The 16,518-nt window shown below is 39.1% G+C and overlaps 1 protein-coding gene across 1 annotated transcript in view; it reads left to right on the forward strand.

Annotated features, from left to right (window-relative positions):
- LOC126106499 (WD repeat-containing protein 36) overlaps positions 1 to 16,518 on the forward strand; it is a 106,135-nt gene that overhangs the window by 64,024 nt on the left and 25,593 nt on the right. The window contains exons 8-9 of the mRNA XM_049912818.1: positions 6,333 to 6,601; positions 13,832 to 14,109. Coding sequence (XP_049768775.1) covers positions 6,333 to 6,601; positions 13,832 to 14,109 — 547 coding nt within the window. The remainder of the gene's footprint in view (positions 1 to 6,332; positions 6,602 to 13,831; positions 14,110 to 16,518) is intronic.

Below are 16,518 nucleotides of genomic sequence, written 5' to 3' on the forward strand. Positions count from 1 at the left end.
GATGAGAACAAATCTGGCAACATTTCTTCTCCCTAGAGTCTCCTCAGTTGTATGTGTCCTTTGTGACGCTATATGCAGAATTGGAATTCAGCTGAAAAGGTGGCATGGTGCTCTTACAGTGTTGTCGGATGCATTGTTTTGGCATTTCTCTCTCTGTCACAGTGTCAAGGAAAGCAGCGACAACAGTCACGTCAGGTAAAGTGAATCGGGAAGTGGCCTTGTTTACAGCAAGGCCAGGATCCACACGGCCAGTACATTAAGTCTGGAGCATCACACAGAGGAAACTGGAGAAGTCGGCCATGGCTGAACATTGCCTAGAAAATAGGCATAAATACTATTTGAGAAGGCAAGAGTTTTGGCTCAAGTACCATCGTACTGGGATTCTGTTACCAATGAAGCGGCTGCCATTAGAATAAACAGCAGCAATTTTAATAGAGACTCGGAGTACACACTTAGTAGGACACAGGAGCTCACTTTGGACATCGACCGAAAGGAAAGACGTAGGCTCGACACTTGTAGGGACAAGGGAGCACTACTTTCAAATGTGGCACCAGCCCCTCGCGTCATCTGATGTCACTCGGTCTGCTGGCAGGATGGAGCTAGGAGCTGCTCGACTTACCTTCCGTGCACGTGTTACTGTGGTAGATTTCAGTTACAGCCATACAGCCATTACATCTATGTAAACACAACACCATGCCAGGCCTAGTCAGTGATTTTAGCTCCTCATGACGGTCGCGGAGACAGCTATCAAAAACACAAATGTTGTATTAGAAGTGATTTGTCCTGTAAATTGAGTAGATTTTATTGAAAATGTAAAGACTCTGAGGACACATACGCTGCTTATTGTTACAACTGTTTGGGCACCCTTTATTGTGACATGTGTGTTTAATTTGATCTAAATATGTTGTCATATACCCCTACAATAGGGTGACCAAATTATTTTCGGTGGAAACCAGGACACATTCACCCGGGTGCCAATGGACACCTCATTCCACAGGTACCCAGGTTTCTTAATTTTAAATATGAATGTTTTGTTGACACATTTTGTTAACCCGATTATTATAACTAATAAGAGGATACAAAAGATTGATATAATCTAGATTATCTGTATAATTAATGACATTTAATAAACATATACAGTAATAAAGAAATGTATTATGATTTTACAAAATTTTACAGCTATTCAACTTTTAATCAGTTAATATTAACATGAGCTTTAATATTACTGAGCACTTGTAGATGGAATTGACTGTTCTTGGAGAAAAGGGTATTTTTCACTGCCTCCAGCCTTCGTGATCATGTCTTTGTTCTTTGAGACATAGTGATAAAACTCGGCACAATCCATTTTGTAGTTGTAAAGGATCTTTCATCAGTCCACTGGATATTCATGAACGAAAATATTCTTTCCACATTGGCACTATGGGCTGGGATTGCAAATAAATACCTTGCAATTATTACCAACTCAGAGTAATGCTGAAGACAGTCACAGCTTTTAAAAAAACTCACCCACTTCTCATGACATTCCAATGGTGCTTTTTTTTCATCATTCAACTTGTGAAGACTTTCTTCAACAACATTTGGCAGTATGCCAAACTGATCAAAGAGAATGGAATCATCAATTTCAATCTCTTTACTCTTCAAATAAGAAACTGTCTCTTCAACACTTTCTCATTTTGGCACTCTCTTCAGTAACATCCAATCAAACACCGGCGATGAGGGTAAATATGAGGCGCTCCACTTGCTGAAATATCCTACACAAGTGTCATAAAACTTGTTAACTTCTTCTTTAAAACACCTTTCCGCTGCGTCTGATACTTCTGCTCTTTTAAGGACAGATTTAACATTAAAAGAAATGAACTGCTGTTCTCTCCTCTTAGTAACAGTTTCCAGAGTATTTTTCAAAACATCATTTACCGCTATTACAGTTTTTGTGCTTCCCTCAATTTCCTATATCCCATGCTGCAAAGTGCTAAGCTGACTGTGAATGAACCATAAGTAGGCTTCACTTAAAGGGTTACTGAAAAACTGAACCAGTATTTTGGGGGCTTTTTGTCTTCATTTAGGTAAAAATCTTTGAACGGTTCAAACAGGCGGATTACTCTTTCAACTGATGGAAACAGTGATAAACAGCGAGTTTTCGAGTGACACATTACATTCATATATTCATTTCCCACATAATCACAGAACTCCTTAAGCCTATCTGTTCTAACAGTATATATGTAAAAGTGTGAGTATACCTTCATGACGATAGTTTCAACATCACAGCTTAAACTGTCAGCAGATGTCTGCACGCTATTGTGTAAAACATGTGCAGGGAACCCTATGCCTTCAATGTTTTCATGCAATGTTGCCTTTAATTTGGTAAATACGTTGAATTTGCCTTGTCTTTTTAAACCACCAAAGTTTGTGTTGGTGTTGTCTCCACAAAATGCCACACATTTATTTTTCTCAAGATCAAACATTTCGATAGTAGTCATACAAAATCTTGAAATTTCGTCAGATGTTTCATTAGGTAGGGAACTCACCTTCAAAAGTTTGGTCTGAATTCCCTGATTAAATATCGAAAAACTGAACAACAAACGGAAATATTTTAGTGGCCTTATGATTGCTGGCATCAGTGGATATACCGTAGAAAGAAGACTTTTTGATGTATTCAAGGCTTTCCTTTACACTCTGGGGAGCAATAACTCCTTTCACTAAGGCTGACACTTTAGTTCTTGCTGAACTAAACTTTTTTGCAATGGAAGAATCATCAAACATAATGCTGTCAAGTTTATTAGTACAATCACTAGATCTATAAGTTTGGTGATGTTTTACCGTGTGGTAGGCTAGTGTAAGCTCGGCTGCTCGAACTTTCATCTCTTCACTTGACTGACGTTTCACAAAATAATTTTGTAGAGTTTTACTGCAGCTCAGTGCACTGTATCTATTAATATGATTCTTTGACCTGATGTGATCAACTATGTCGGAACGTCCACCATGACTTATCCTAATAAAACAGTTACATACGGAACACTCGGCTTCGTAATCAAAATGACCTTTCTTAATGAAATTCCATTCCTTGGAATAATAGTCACTGAACTTGCAGGCACATTTCGGCATTGCGTTTCACAGTACTGCAGCAATAATACCACTAATATGAGAAAAAACTATTGCAGTTTGTCGGACAAAACATCAACTACTACACTGTTCTGACAATGAATGTGTGATTAAGTGGCGCGACAATCGGACGGTTTCATAACTCTGTTACAATAATACAACTTACTACTTGTTGGCCAAAGTACCACTCAAAGTAAATTATCGCCTGAGTGTATCAATACTGATACTGTGATTACTAGTATGGGACAATGGATGTTTTAGACAAATAAGCTAAAATATATTAATTTCTTGTGTTGTATTTCCTTTAATATAGCGAAATCCAAAAAATTTGAGAAAGTTTCACGAAATGTATTTAAAAGCTGAATTCCGGGACTTTTGAGCGTCCCGAAACAAATTTTTGGGACACCGGAACACAGGGATGAAAACCGGGACAATCCTGGTTTTCCGGGACGTTTGGTCACCCTACCCTACAATGAACTACCTGTCAGTAGAGTGACTGTATCCTAGTGGGTGTTGCATGTATTTCTGTTAGAAATTAATATTTCTCAATATATATAATAAATATAATAGAGGGAAACATTCCACGTGGGAAAATTAATTTCTAATATTAATTTCTAATTTCAATTTCTAATTTCAATTTGCCGCCGCTCATACCTCACCTGACTTTCATCTTTGCCTCTGTACTTCCGCCCCGACTGACATCTCTGCCCAAACTCTTTGCCTTTACAAATGTCTGCTTGTGTCTGTGTATATGCGGATGGATATGTGTGTGTGTGCGAGTGATACCTGTCCTTTTTTCCCCCTAAGGTAAGTCTTTCCGCTTCCGGGATTGGAATGACTCCTTACCCTCTCCCTTAAAACCCAAATCCTTTTGTCTTTCCCTCTCCTTCCCTCTTTCCTGACGAGGCAACCGTTGGTTGCGAAAGCTAGAATTTTGTGTGCATGTTTGTGTGTCTATCGACCTGCCAGCGCTTTTGTTTGGTAAGATATATAATAAATATGTTTTCTTCATATAAAATTCTTGAGCAGTAATGACTTCCACCCAATCATTTATTGAAACAGTATTATAGTGATTTTTGCTAACCTATAAAAGTAACTTGGTCAAAATATGTGAATAGGAAGAAGGGAGAGATGGTAACCTTGTGTTGTAACCAAATGTAAAAGTCATTTCTACTATTTTATTACCATAGAGAAATAGAAGATAGTATTCCAATAGCGATTTGTTCCAATACGTACATAAATAGCAAAAATCAATAACATTATTCCTATAAAAATGTTTAATGTTTCATCTTTATATTGTCCTTCACTTCCTGCTTATGCTTCAACAACCATATTTTCTCAATCTTCAAAACTCTTCCGTCGCTTCTTTTCCCAATTCTATCAAGAATGGAAAGATCAGTGTTTGTATCTACTGTAGTGTGTTGATTTTCCCGAAGAGTCGTACTAAATGTGGAGATGTTGTTTTCACATTTGTTTCTGCATTTCTTGTATCTTGTAGTATATTTTTATTCTATTTGTCCAATGTGGAACGTATCGCAGTCGCCCCATCTACTTTGTATATTTCGGAGGTTTGCCTGTTCTGTGTATTATCTCTGTTCCTAGTTTATTCTCTGTGCAGAAGCTAATTTTTATATCTGTAGATAAAAGCACTAATTTTTCAGTTGTTCACAGAGGCAAAAAAAGGATGCTGCGTAAGCATCTTGGAGGAAACAGAAACCTACACACATTTGGCAAAAAATACAAATAACATTATAAACAAATGAACAGAACTCGGAAATAAAAAGATATATTGAGAACTTTGATACAATTCTTATTGCTGAAAAAGAATTCAGAACAAAAGATGAGCCTAAATTTTACGTACAATATAAATCAATTTTCATCAAATAAAAATTTCAAAGCAGACTGTATCTCCGATATGCATATTGATACGATCTTCACACTCCGACAGATTCGGGGAAAAATGCTGCTTGGAGAAGGCCCTGTTGTTATGGCTTTTATCAACCTAAATAATACGTTTGACAGTCAGCAGGGAGATAGTGTGTCATCCAAAACTCTTGAACATGATTGGGACTTTTCATGATGCTGTGATATGTGGAGGAAGCATGTTGTATAATTTTCTTGTGCAAAGAGGAGTTTGTCAACGTTATATACTGGCCACCACCCTGTTTGTTATATTCTTCTCATTACTTTTCAAAGTTGCTTTTGGCAAAACAAACCTGGGCGTCCCTGTACATACCAGGGTTGACGAGAAATTTTACATCACTGCATTTCTCAGATCCTCACTGTAGTGAGGACTTATTTGTAAGTTACCTTTTATTCGCTGATGATGCAGCGTTCACAGCACATACTCAAGGCGACCTTCAAAGGCTTGTGGACAAATTTGCCACTGCATACAAGCTCTTCTCCATGTCTGCGAAGGTAAAGAAGACTGTGGTTATGGCACAAGGGGACACAGCTACACTTGCCATAAGATTGGATGGCTCCTTGTTGAATGTATTCGACAAATTCTGTTATCTTGGTTCACTAGTGTCAGATCTTTCTCCAGACAATAAAGTAAACACAAGAACTATCAAAATGACAAACACTTTCAGTATGCTCCACACAAGAGCATTTGACAAAAAAAAATCTTATGGTGACCACAGAAATGCACATCTATCAAGCATGCATGCTGAGCACTCTCTTGTATGGCACTGAGACCTGGACATTGTATGCCAGACAATAATGTAAGTTCAACATTTTGCATCCACAGTGCCTACATAACACTCTAGGCATTAACACGAAGGGATCAGGTGCCAAATGAGAGGGTCCCGAACACTGCGGATCTACCGAGTATAACTGCCACACTTGAGGAATGTTGCCTGTGGTGGACACTTACACCTCCTGGAGTCTCTGAAGTTACAATCGTGGCAGATAGTAAGATTTAGAACCTTTCCAAAGTCACGTTCTTGCACTATCAATGTCAGAGTGGAAATGTTTTTTCGAAAACTGATCCAAACACATACTAATTAAATAAATTTTAAGGCAAATATTGTGACAAACAGTATAATGATTTGTACAAAAAAAGTGTATTTATCTATTATTGGTTATGTAAAAAACTTAACAGGCAACCTTTGTGTTACCTGACAGTTTGTTTTGTTAGCTCAGATAGTTAATAATTTTTATACTGATAGTCAGTTGTGTAATTTTACTCATAGACAAATAGGTATGCAGGTCTGTTTACAATTGTGTTCCAGGTTTAACAATTTCAAGGGTGACCGATCTCTCTCTAATTCCTATGCGACGTGCGTGTGCATCACTCGCTGTGGCAACTTTGCAGTGGTCGGGATGAGTTCTGGCCACGTGGATTGTTTCAACATCCAGTCGGGTATCCACAGAGACACGTATGGAACCCCTACTGCTCACACGGGGGCCGTGAGGGGCGTCACTACTGACACCCTCAACCAGGTTACAGTCACTGTGGGTGCAGATAGCATGCTTCGATTTTGGCGGTTTAAGTGTAAAGGTGTGGTCTCGTAATGTAAAATCCATACTAAAGCCGTAAGTTAAAAAATTATTTGATTTTGTGTTAACCTTATTTTTCTAAAGTAACTTTGTTTACTTCTATCTGTTGCAATAAATTGCTAGCACTCCTGAAGAGGTTAAGATTGCACTATCCATCACCGTTGGCAGACCTTAAATATTACCCACATGCTTGACTTCATACTCCCAAATATCACATTATTAGAACCCTCAAAATGTGTTTATTTTTACACTTGCTAATATGAAGTTCTATGTAAAAATGGTGATGGTGAAACTTGTTTACCTGCATATTTCCACACACTAATGAGTTATGGTACCATCTTTTTAGAAAAATTGACATACACAGAGCATATTTTCAAAATGCAGAAATGTGTTTTAAGAATGAAGTTTGCTATTTGAAACTGAATGTTCAGTCTTTTAATAACTTGATGTCGTGACAAATGTTTCACAGTATATATTCGCTTATTACTGTCCTGTGTCATTTCTAGTATTTCTTTTTTTCTCTAAATACGGTACAAAGCGTGAATATAATACCAGGAGTAGAGACAATAGGGGCGTCGCTACTGACACCCTCAACCAGGTTACAGTCACTGTGGGTGCAGATAGCATGCTTCGATTTTGGCGGTTTAAGTGTAAAGGTGTGGTCTCGTAATGTAAAATCCATACTAAAGCCGTAAGTTAAAAAATTATTTGATTTTGTGTTAACCTTATTTTTCTAAAGTAACTTTGTTTACTTCTATCTGTTGCAATAAATTGCTAGCACTCCTGAAGAGGTTAAGATTGCACTATCCATCACCGTTGGCAGACCTTAAATATTACCCACATGCTTGACTTCATACTCCCAAATATCACATTATTAGAACCCTCAAAATGTGTTTATTTTTACACTTGCTAATATGAAGTTCTATGTAAAAATGGTGATGGTGAAACTTGTTTATCCTGCATATTTCCACACACTAATGAGTTATGGTACCATCTTTTTAGAAAAATTGACATACACAGAGCATATTTTCAAAATGCAGAAATGTGTTTTAAGAATGAAGTTTGCTATTTGAAACTGAATGTTCAGTCTTTTAATAACTTGATGTCGTGACAAATGTTTCACAGTATATATTCGCTTATTACTGTCCTGTGTCATTTCTAGTATTTCTTTTTTTCTCTAAATACGGTACAAAGCGTGAATATAATACCAGGAGTAGAGACAATAGGGGCGTCGCTACTGACACCCTCAACCAGGTTACAGTCACTGTGGGTGCAGATAGCATGCTTCGATTTTGGCGGTTTAAGTGTAAAGGTGTGGTCTCGTAATGTAAAATCCATACTAAAGCCGTAAGTTAAAAAATTATTTGATTTTGTGTTAACCTTATTTTTCTAAAGTAACTTTGTTTACTTCTATCTGTTGCAATAAATTGCTAGCACTCCTGAAGAGGTTAAGATTGCACTATCCATCACCGTTGGCAGACCTTAAATATTACCCACATGCTTGACTTCATACTCCCAAATATCACATTATTAGAACCCTCAAAATGTGTTTATTTTTACACTTGCTAATATGAAGTTCTATGTAAAAATGGTGATGGTGAAACTTGTTTATCCTGCATATTTCCACACACTAATGAGTTATGGTACCATCTTTTTAGAAAAATTGACATACACAGAGCATATTTTCAAAATGCAGAAATGTGTTTTAAGAATGAAGTTTGCTATTTGAAACTGAATGTTCAGTCTTTTAATAACTTGATGTCGTGACAAATGTTTCACAGTATATATTCGCTTATTACTGTCCTGTGTCATTTCTAGTATTTCTTTTTTTCTCTAAATACGGTACAAAGCGTGAATATAATACCAGGAGTAGAGACAATAGGGGCGTCGCTACTGACACCCTCAACCAGGTTACAGTCACTGTGGGTGCAGATAGCATGCTTCGATTTTGGCGGTTTAAGTGTAAAGGTGTGGTCTCGTAATGTAAAATCTGTTGTGGCGTACGTAGACAGCCACACCACTCGGAGGTAGCCGAAAGGCACGCTAACTAATGCAGACGGGCGTGAAGTCTGAAACAGGATAACTACCGAATGGTAGCAAGAAAAGTACGTAGTTGCTTTATACTTAACTTTTATTCTCTGATGAATACAGCGTTCTTCTTGAGACATTTATACTATAACTCTCAAAGTAGGTAAGGCTAATGGCGCCTTGCTAGGTCGTAGTCATGTGCTTAGCTGAAGGCTATTCTAACTGTCTCTCGGCAAATGAGAGGAAGGCTTCGTACGTCTAGTCGCTAGCAATGTCGTCCGTACAACTGGGCGAGTGCTAGTCCGTCTTTCTAGACCTGCCATGTGGTGGCGCTAGGACTGCAAGTACTGATGGCGGCGACACGCGGGTCCGACATGTACTAATGGACCGCGGCCGATTTAAGCTACCACCTAGCAAGTGTGGTGTCTGGCGGTGACACCACAAAATCCATACTAAAGCCATAAGTTAAAAAATTATTTGATTTTGTGTTAACCTTATTTTTCTAAAGTAACTTTGTTTACTTCTATCTGTTGCAATAAATTGCTAGCACTCCTGAAGAGGTTAAGATTGCACTATCCATCACCGTTGGCAGACCTTAAATATTACCCACATGCTTGACTTCATACTCCCAAATATCGCATTATTAGAACCCTCAAAATGTGTTTATTTTTACACTTGCTAATATGAAGTTCTATGTAAAAATGGTGATGGTGAAACGTGTTTACCTGCATATTTCCACACACTAATGAGTTATGGTACCATCTTTTTAGAAAAATTGACATACACAGAGCATATTTTCAAAATGCAGAAATGTGTTTTAAGAATGAAGTTTGCTATTTGAAACTGAATGTTCAGTCTTTTAATAACTTGATGTCGTGACAAATGTTTCACAATATATATTCGCTTATTACTGTCCTGTGTCATTTCTAGTATTTCTTTTTTTCTCTAAATACGGTACAAAGCGTGAATATAATACCAGGAGTAGAGACAATATTCACATAAACTTCTAGGTTTTAACGTGAGTCGGAGATAAGGATACACATTGAGGAAACCACCAGAATAAGTTAAATGCCTTGTTAGTAATGTAGTGAAGTTAGAGAACAAGCAATTTTCTATTTATAACTCCTCCTTTATTGGTTTGTATATTCACAGACATCCATGAAACTACATTCCACTTACTAACAGTATTACAAAAAGGATGGATTGCTACTTACCATAAAGAAGACGTGTTAATTTGCAGCCAGACACAGTGAAAAAACTATTACACATTTAGCTGTCGGTCAAAGCCTTCTTCAGAAAGGAAAATGCACACACATCCACACAAGCAAGCACACCTCACGCACACACGACCGCTATATCCGGCAGCTAGGACCTTAATGCAACTGTGACATTAAACAAAAGTAGCGATCTGTAAAGGGACGGGGTAGGGGGAAAATATGAGGGCTTGCTGAAGAGTAATGCCTCCAAATTTTTTATGTGAAGACTCTTAAAGCTTTTAAAATAAAAGAAATGTTGTTAACATTCAAAATCTGTATTCTTCGTGTCTACATATTTGCAACCTTCTGCCACTAGAAGGCTCATAATTGTTAGCTTGTAACCTGGTGGTATGTAACGTCACTATGTCTGTGTGTGCATAACAGCATGCTGAAATAAAGTTTTGAATATAAAGTGTTCGTTCCCACATCGAGCACCCTCTCCTTCAGCATGAAAATGCCAGGCCACGCATGAGTGCTGCAACATCTACAGCAGTCTGATGCATTGGGTTCACTGTCATCGATCTCCCCACCCCCAAGGCAGTCCCGACTTGACCCCATCCGATTTTCATCCATTTCCAAAACTTAACAAACGTGTTTGAGGACTTCACTTTATTAGTGATGAAACGGTGCAAGCAGAGGTAAGGTTGTGGCTCTGTCAACAAAGTTAAACATCCTAAAGTGATGCTATCAACAAAGTGGTCTCCTGTTGAGAGAAACATGTTAGTCACCAGGGTGACTATGTTGGGAAATAAATATGTGGGCATCAGTAGTGATGTAGGATGTTAATAAAGTTCATTTTATATAAAAATATCTAAGAGTTCTTACATAAAAATTTGAAGGCAGTACTTTTTAACATACCCTCGTACAAACAAAGGAAAACTCAGGATGGAATGAGAACAATATGAGTTAGAATATGTTGCTACTCACCATGTAGAGGAGGTACCAGCGGTCGATTAGTGGACAGGTACACCTAAATGGGTTGAGTATTGGATTTCATAAGAGATGTGGGGTGGGGAATTATAGCAGGGTAGGAGCAGGATGTTGGGGTATGCTGAGCATGGGTTTGTTTATAAGTTGAGACAGGGAAAGGACAGTGCAAGTAAGCATGAGGGGGGATTGGGGGAGGCATGTGGGAGTGGGGAAGGGCAGGTGGGGGTACTTACTAGCAAAGGATGAGGCCAGATGTGTTACAGTAGCAAAGGATACGTTAGTGGGTCAGTTTCTACCTGCACTATTCAGAAAAGATGCTGTTGATGGCAAGAAGCCTGATGGCAATGTTTGTGACAGGACTGGAGTAGGCAGTAGTGAGGCTGTGTTTGTGCAGATCTTGCACCTGGGTCTTGATGATGGATATGAGGCAATGTGTTGAGGGCAGGGGTGGAATGAGGATGGACAAGACTGTTGAATAGGTTGGGGGTGGGGGATGGGGGAGAAGGGGATAGATCGGGATCAGTGAACTGCCACTGTGAGAGGGGTGGGAAGGATGTTACTCATTTCATGCCATGATGAGCGATAGTTGCAGCCGTTGCGGAGAAAGTGATTCAGTTGCTCCAATACTATGTGGTACTAAGTCACAAGGGGGGCATTCTTTTGCGGGTAGTCAGTGGGCATAGGAGATCTATTTCTGGACAAGGTGTGGAAGATAAATTCAGTTTGCGAAGGTTACTGTAAAATACGTTAGTTACACTATTGTGATGTTAGTTCTCCAGTATAACACATTAAAGTAAGTTATATATGGTAATTTATTTCAGTGTGTTATGCAGGGTGTTACAAAAAGGTATGGCCAAACTTCCAGGAAACATTCCTCACACACAAAGAAAGAAAATATGTGATGTGGACATGTGTCCGGAAATGCTTACTTTCCATGTTAGAGCTCATTTTATTACTTCTCTTCAGATCACATTAATCATGGAATGGAAACACACAGCAACAGAACGTACCAGTGTGACTTCAAACACTTTGTTACAGGAAATGTTCAAAATGTCCTCCGTAAGCGAGGATACATGCATCCACCCTCCGTCGCATGGAATCCCTGATGCGCTGATGCAGCCCTGGAGAATGGCATATTGTATCACAGCTGTCCACAATACGAGCACGAAGAGTCTCTACATTTGGTACCGGAGTTGCGTAGACAAGAGCTTTCAAATGCCCCCATAAATGAAAGTCAAGAGGGTTGAGGTCAGGAGAGCGCGGAGGCCATGGAACTGGTCCCCCTCTACCAATCCGTCGATCACCGAATCTGTTGTTGAGAAGCGTACAAACACTTCGACTGAAATGTGCAGGAGCTCCATCGTGCATGAACCACATGTTGTGTCGTACTTGTAAAGGCACATGTTCTAGCAGCACAGGTAGAGTATCCTGTATGAAATCATGATAACGTGCTCCATTGAGCGTAGGTGGAAGAACATGGGGCCCAATCAAGACATCACCAACAATGCCTGCCCAAACGTTCACAGAAAATCTGTGTTGATGACATGATTGCACAATTGCGTGTGGATTCTCGTCAGCCCACACATGTTGACTGTGAAAATTTACAATTTGATCACGTTGGAATGAAGCCTCATCCGTAAAGAGAACATTTGCACTGAAATGAGGATTGACACATTGTTCGATGTACCATTTGCAGAAGTGTACCCGTGGAGGCCAATCAGCTGCTGATAGTGCCTGCACACACTGTACATGGTACAGAAACAACTGGTTCTCCCGTAGCACTCTCCATACAGTGATGTGGTCAGTGTTACCTTGTACAGCAGCAACTTCTCCGACACTGACATTAGGGTTATTGTCAACTGCACTATGAATTGCCTCATCCATTGCAGGTGTCCTCGTCATTCTAGGTCTTCCCCAGTCACGAGTCATAGGCTGCAATGTTCTGTGCTCCCTAAGACGCTGATCAATTGCTTCGTACGTCTTCCTGTCGGGACACCTTCGTTCTGGAAATCTGTCTCGATACAAACATACTGTGCCATGGCTATTGCCCCGTGCTAATCCATACATCAAATGGGCATCTGCCAACTCCGCATTTGTAAACATTGCACTGACTGCAAAACCACATTCGTGATGAACACTAACCTGTTGATGCTACGTACTGATGTGCTTGATTCTAGTACTGTAGAGCAATGAGTCGCATGTCAACACAAGCACCGAAGTCAACATTACCTTCCTTCAATTGGGCCAACTGGCGGTGAATCGAGGAAGTACAGTACATTCTGACAAAATTAAAATGAGCTCTAACAATGGAAATTAAGCTTTTTCGGACACATGTCCATATAACATCTTTTCTTTATTTGTGTGTGAGGAATGTTTCCTGAAAGTTTGACCGCACCTTTTTGTAACACCCTGTATATGCTGGTAGACACACAATGGCCGTGTTTTTTTTCCATTCACAAATAGATTTTATATCAGGTATAGTGGTGCCCAGACCTACAATGGTTGTATGAAACACTTTATTAAGGCGAAGCAGGATGACGCAGTGGTTAGCACACTGGATTCACATTTGGGAAGACATTGGTTCAAATGTGTGTCGGGCCATTCAGATTTAGATTCTCTGAGATTTCTGTAAATTGCTCTGGGCAAATACTGGAAGGGTTCCTTAGAAAGGGCACAGCCAATTTCCTTCCCCATCCTTGAAGCAATTTGAGCTTGTGCTCCCTGTCCTGTGACCTCAAAGGATGTTAAATCCTACTCTTCCTGCCTACCTTCGTATTAGAAATGCTGTCTCACTGCATTTCCATTCCAGTAATGTGTTGAACATAACATACTTCAATCATAACAATTTTTATTGTGCTATAGTTTGATAATGCTCACAGAGGCATAGCTAATTTCTAAATACTGAAATAAAGTGTTTATTTGAAAACAAAAGAAAAGTGTACACAGGAAAATAACTTCCTTTAAGAAATTTTCTGCTTTCTGAGGAATTTTACTGAAGATGAATGTGTTGGTATCAGGTACAAAGCCACTGTCGAAAGTGGACCTGGACGAGCGGCCACTGTTCCTGCGGACACATCACGAGTCGTCTCTGGTCGCCATTGCCCTGGAAGACTTTTCAGTGTCGGTGGCAGACACAGAGAGTCGCACAGTGGTACGGAAGCTGACCGGGCACCCGGGTGCACAGATCACAGACGCGGCTTTCAGTCCCGACTCGCGGTGGCTGGTTACTGCCGGCACAGACTGCCGTATCCGCACGTGGGACCTTCCTTCGGGAAAACTTGTTGATTCGTTTCAGGTAAGGATATGTGTGTCTTATGCACTGCACAAAATCTGGACTCTAAATTAAAAATAATGTATGAGGAAAAATAAATAAATGTGAGACATGCTTTTTAAATAAAAATCATTTTTGTGTCGGACAAGAGCAGGTACTTTTTTTAAAACAATTTTATTACTAGAAAAAGTTTATAAATTCGTCTAGTTTTTAACATAATTTCCACAAAAGAACAAAGAACGGACTTCTGAATTACAGTCTCTTAAAAATCTGTTGTGTCATTTTACTCTCTTTGGTGATCTTAAATTTTTCCTTTTTTGGTTTTTCTGCAACGTGAATCTCTCATGTTTTGCCCCCAGTGTCAATTCAGCTTAAAAATGTGACACCTTATTTACTGAGCTTCATGAGAATACGTAGGGGAAACAAGGAGTTTGTTGTCTGTACGAATTTCATAAAGAACACATTGTGAAACTTAAGGAAAGTCACTAGATAGCACAGCAACTTTCTGCAGCAAGTGATTAGTGAAGACGGATGGTCACCCACTTAAGATTTCATCATGAATATTAGTACAGCTGCCTTGAAATGTTCTAGCCCATTTTCTTATCATTCTATCATCCTTTGTGTATTTTTTTGTATAAACTTCATTGATGCACCAATGAGAAGCTATGTACAACAATTGCACATACGTCTGTGGGCATTGTTGAGATTCTGCAGCAACATGATCCACCCTGTATGAGCTTGGGGCAAGTTACCCAGGTACTAACCAAATTACTACTAACATAGGTGGTGTTCACATTGATGCTGTGTGAGTTGCTGCTATTGGGTAGGGGGAGTCACAAGGCGTGGCCTACTCATTAACAGGAAGAGAAAAGATGGACTAGCGGAACCGATAATTGAAAATATAAGGGAGCCACTGTCACCAGTGGCAAAATTCCTTTGATTACAGGTATTAGATAAGTTTTTTTAGGTTAAACTTCTCATTCAGACAGAATGTTTTAAAAGAGATCCAGATAAATAAAGGGTTCGAATAAAGATACCACGAGCAAGCACAACAATTTACAAACTGTCTCTACTGCACATATGCAGTTATGATTGTTGTTACACCTTTGTCAAACTATATTTAGCGCGTGTTGTCCTTCTGCCACTTGAAGTACTAGTTGACACCTTCACTCACTTTGCATTGCTGAAATGTTTTTGGTTTAAACACAGTGCAAATTTCGTATTTTTTCATGGTGAGCAAAATGTGTTTCAAGAATTTATTCTCACTGTGAAGTGCAGTATTCACATATGTATTTTTTTGTGATGTTACACAAACAATATGAGTGATAGTTTGCGTTTGTGTGGTTTTCTGCATAACTGAGGAAGTAAAGTACCTGATAACCTCAAAAAGGCGACTACAATGCAAGAGAGATGCAGAACAAAACAAATGAAAATGCCACACAACATACTTATGTAAATATTTGCACTTGACAATCTGAAAAAATTATTGAAAACTGTCAAGCCATGTGTGAAAAAAATTTGTAACTGGTACAGTGTTCCATTGTTTAAATAATGAATGACAGCTTCAGGCTTTCCGAAAATGTCAATTATGATGTATGAGATTGAGTCACATGCTTTTACTTTCAAGACAGTTACCATTTCCAGTTGCATCAACAAACCATTATTAGGTGATAAACAAGTCCCTGACAAGTATTTTGATGCCTATTATCTACATATATCATACACTAAGTGGGAAAATGCCGTATACGAACACTGACACATATCCGAGGGATTATTTGGCATTCGTGTCATTCCGATGTGCTTGCGGTAAATGTGAAAACGTGAACTATGGTGATCTTCTGAGCAAGTGTGTCCAAACAGGACCAAGGTGCTGTCATTCTTTTCTTGACCACTAAAGGACAAACACCAGTAGACATCGATCAGGGAATGAAGACTCTGTATGGGGCAGCATGTCTGTCGAAAACTGCTGTTGTGGACAAGGGGTGCTGCTGCTTCCTGATAACGCACACCTCATATTTCAAATGTAACGCAGAAGTTACATCAACTCAAGTGGTAGACACTCAAGTTCCCACCCTGTGGTCTTGATCTACTACAACATTTTGGTTACAATTCATAATATTGTAATGGCAAACTTTCATAATTTTCTGTGGCATATTTATGTATGACACATAGATCCACTTTATAATAAGATTAGACAGATGGTTGTATTCTGTCATGGTTATAGTTGTTCTACACTGCACTGATGTGTGCGTATTTCTCATTTAAACCATTATATGACTTGGGGTATTCCTTTTGGCATGATGTCATGTTTTCGTGCTATAGACATAGTGTTTACACCTTGTATTCACAGATAAGACTGTTCTTTCAAAGATGTATTCACAAAAAACACATTTCTTCCAAAGATGTATGAATATGTCTCAGTTCTGCATCTTT

This window comes from Schistocerca cancellata, chromosome 10 (genome assembly GCF_023864275.1).
Source record: "Schistocerca cancellata isolate TAMUIC-IGC-003103 chromosome 10, iqSchCanc2.1, whole genome shotgun sequence".
NCBI classification, from domain to species: Eukaryota; Metazoa; Arthropoda; class Insecta; order Orthoptera; family Acrididae; genus Schistocerca; species Schistocerca cancellata.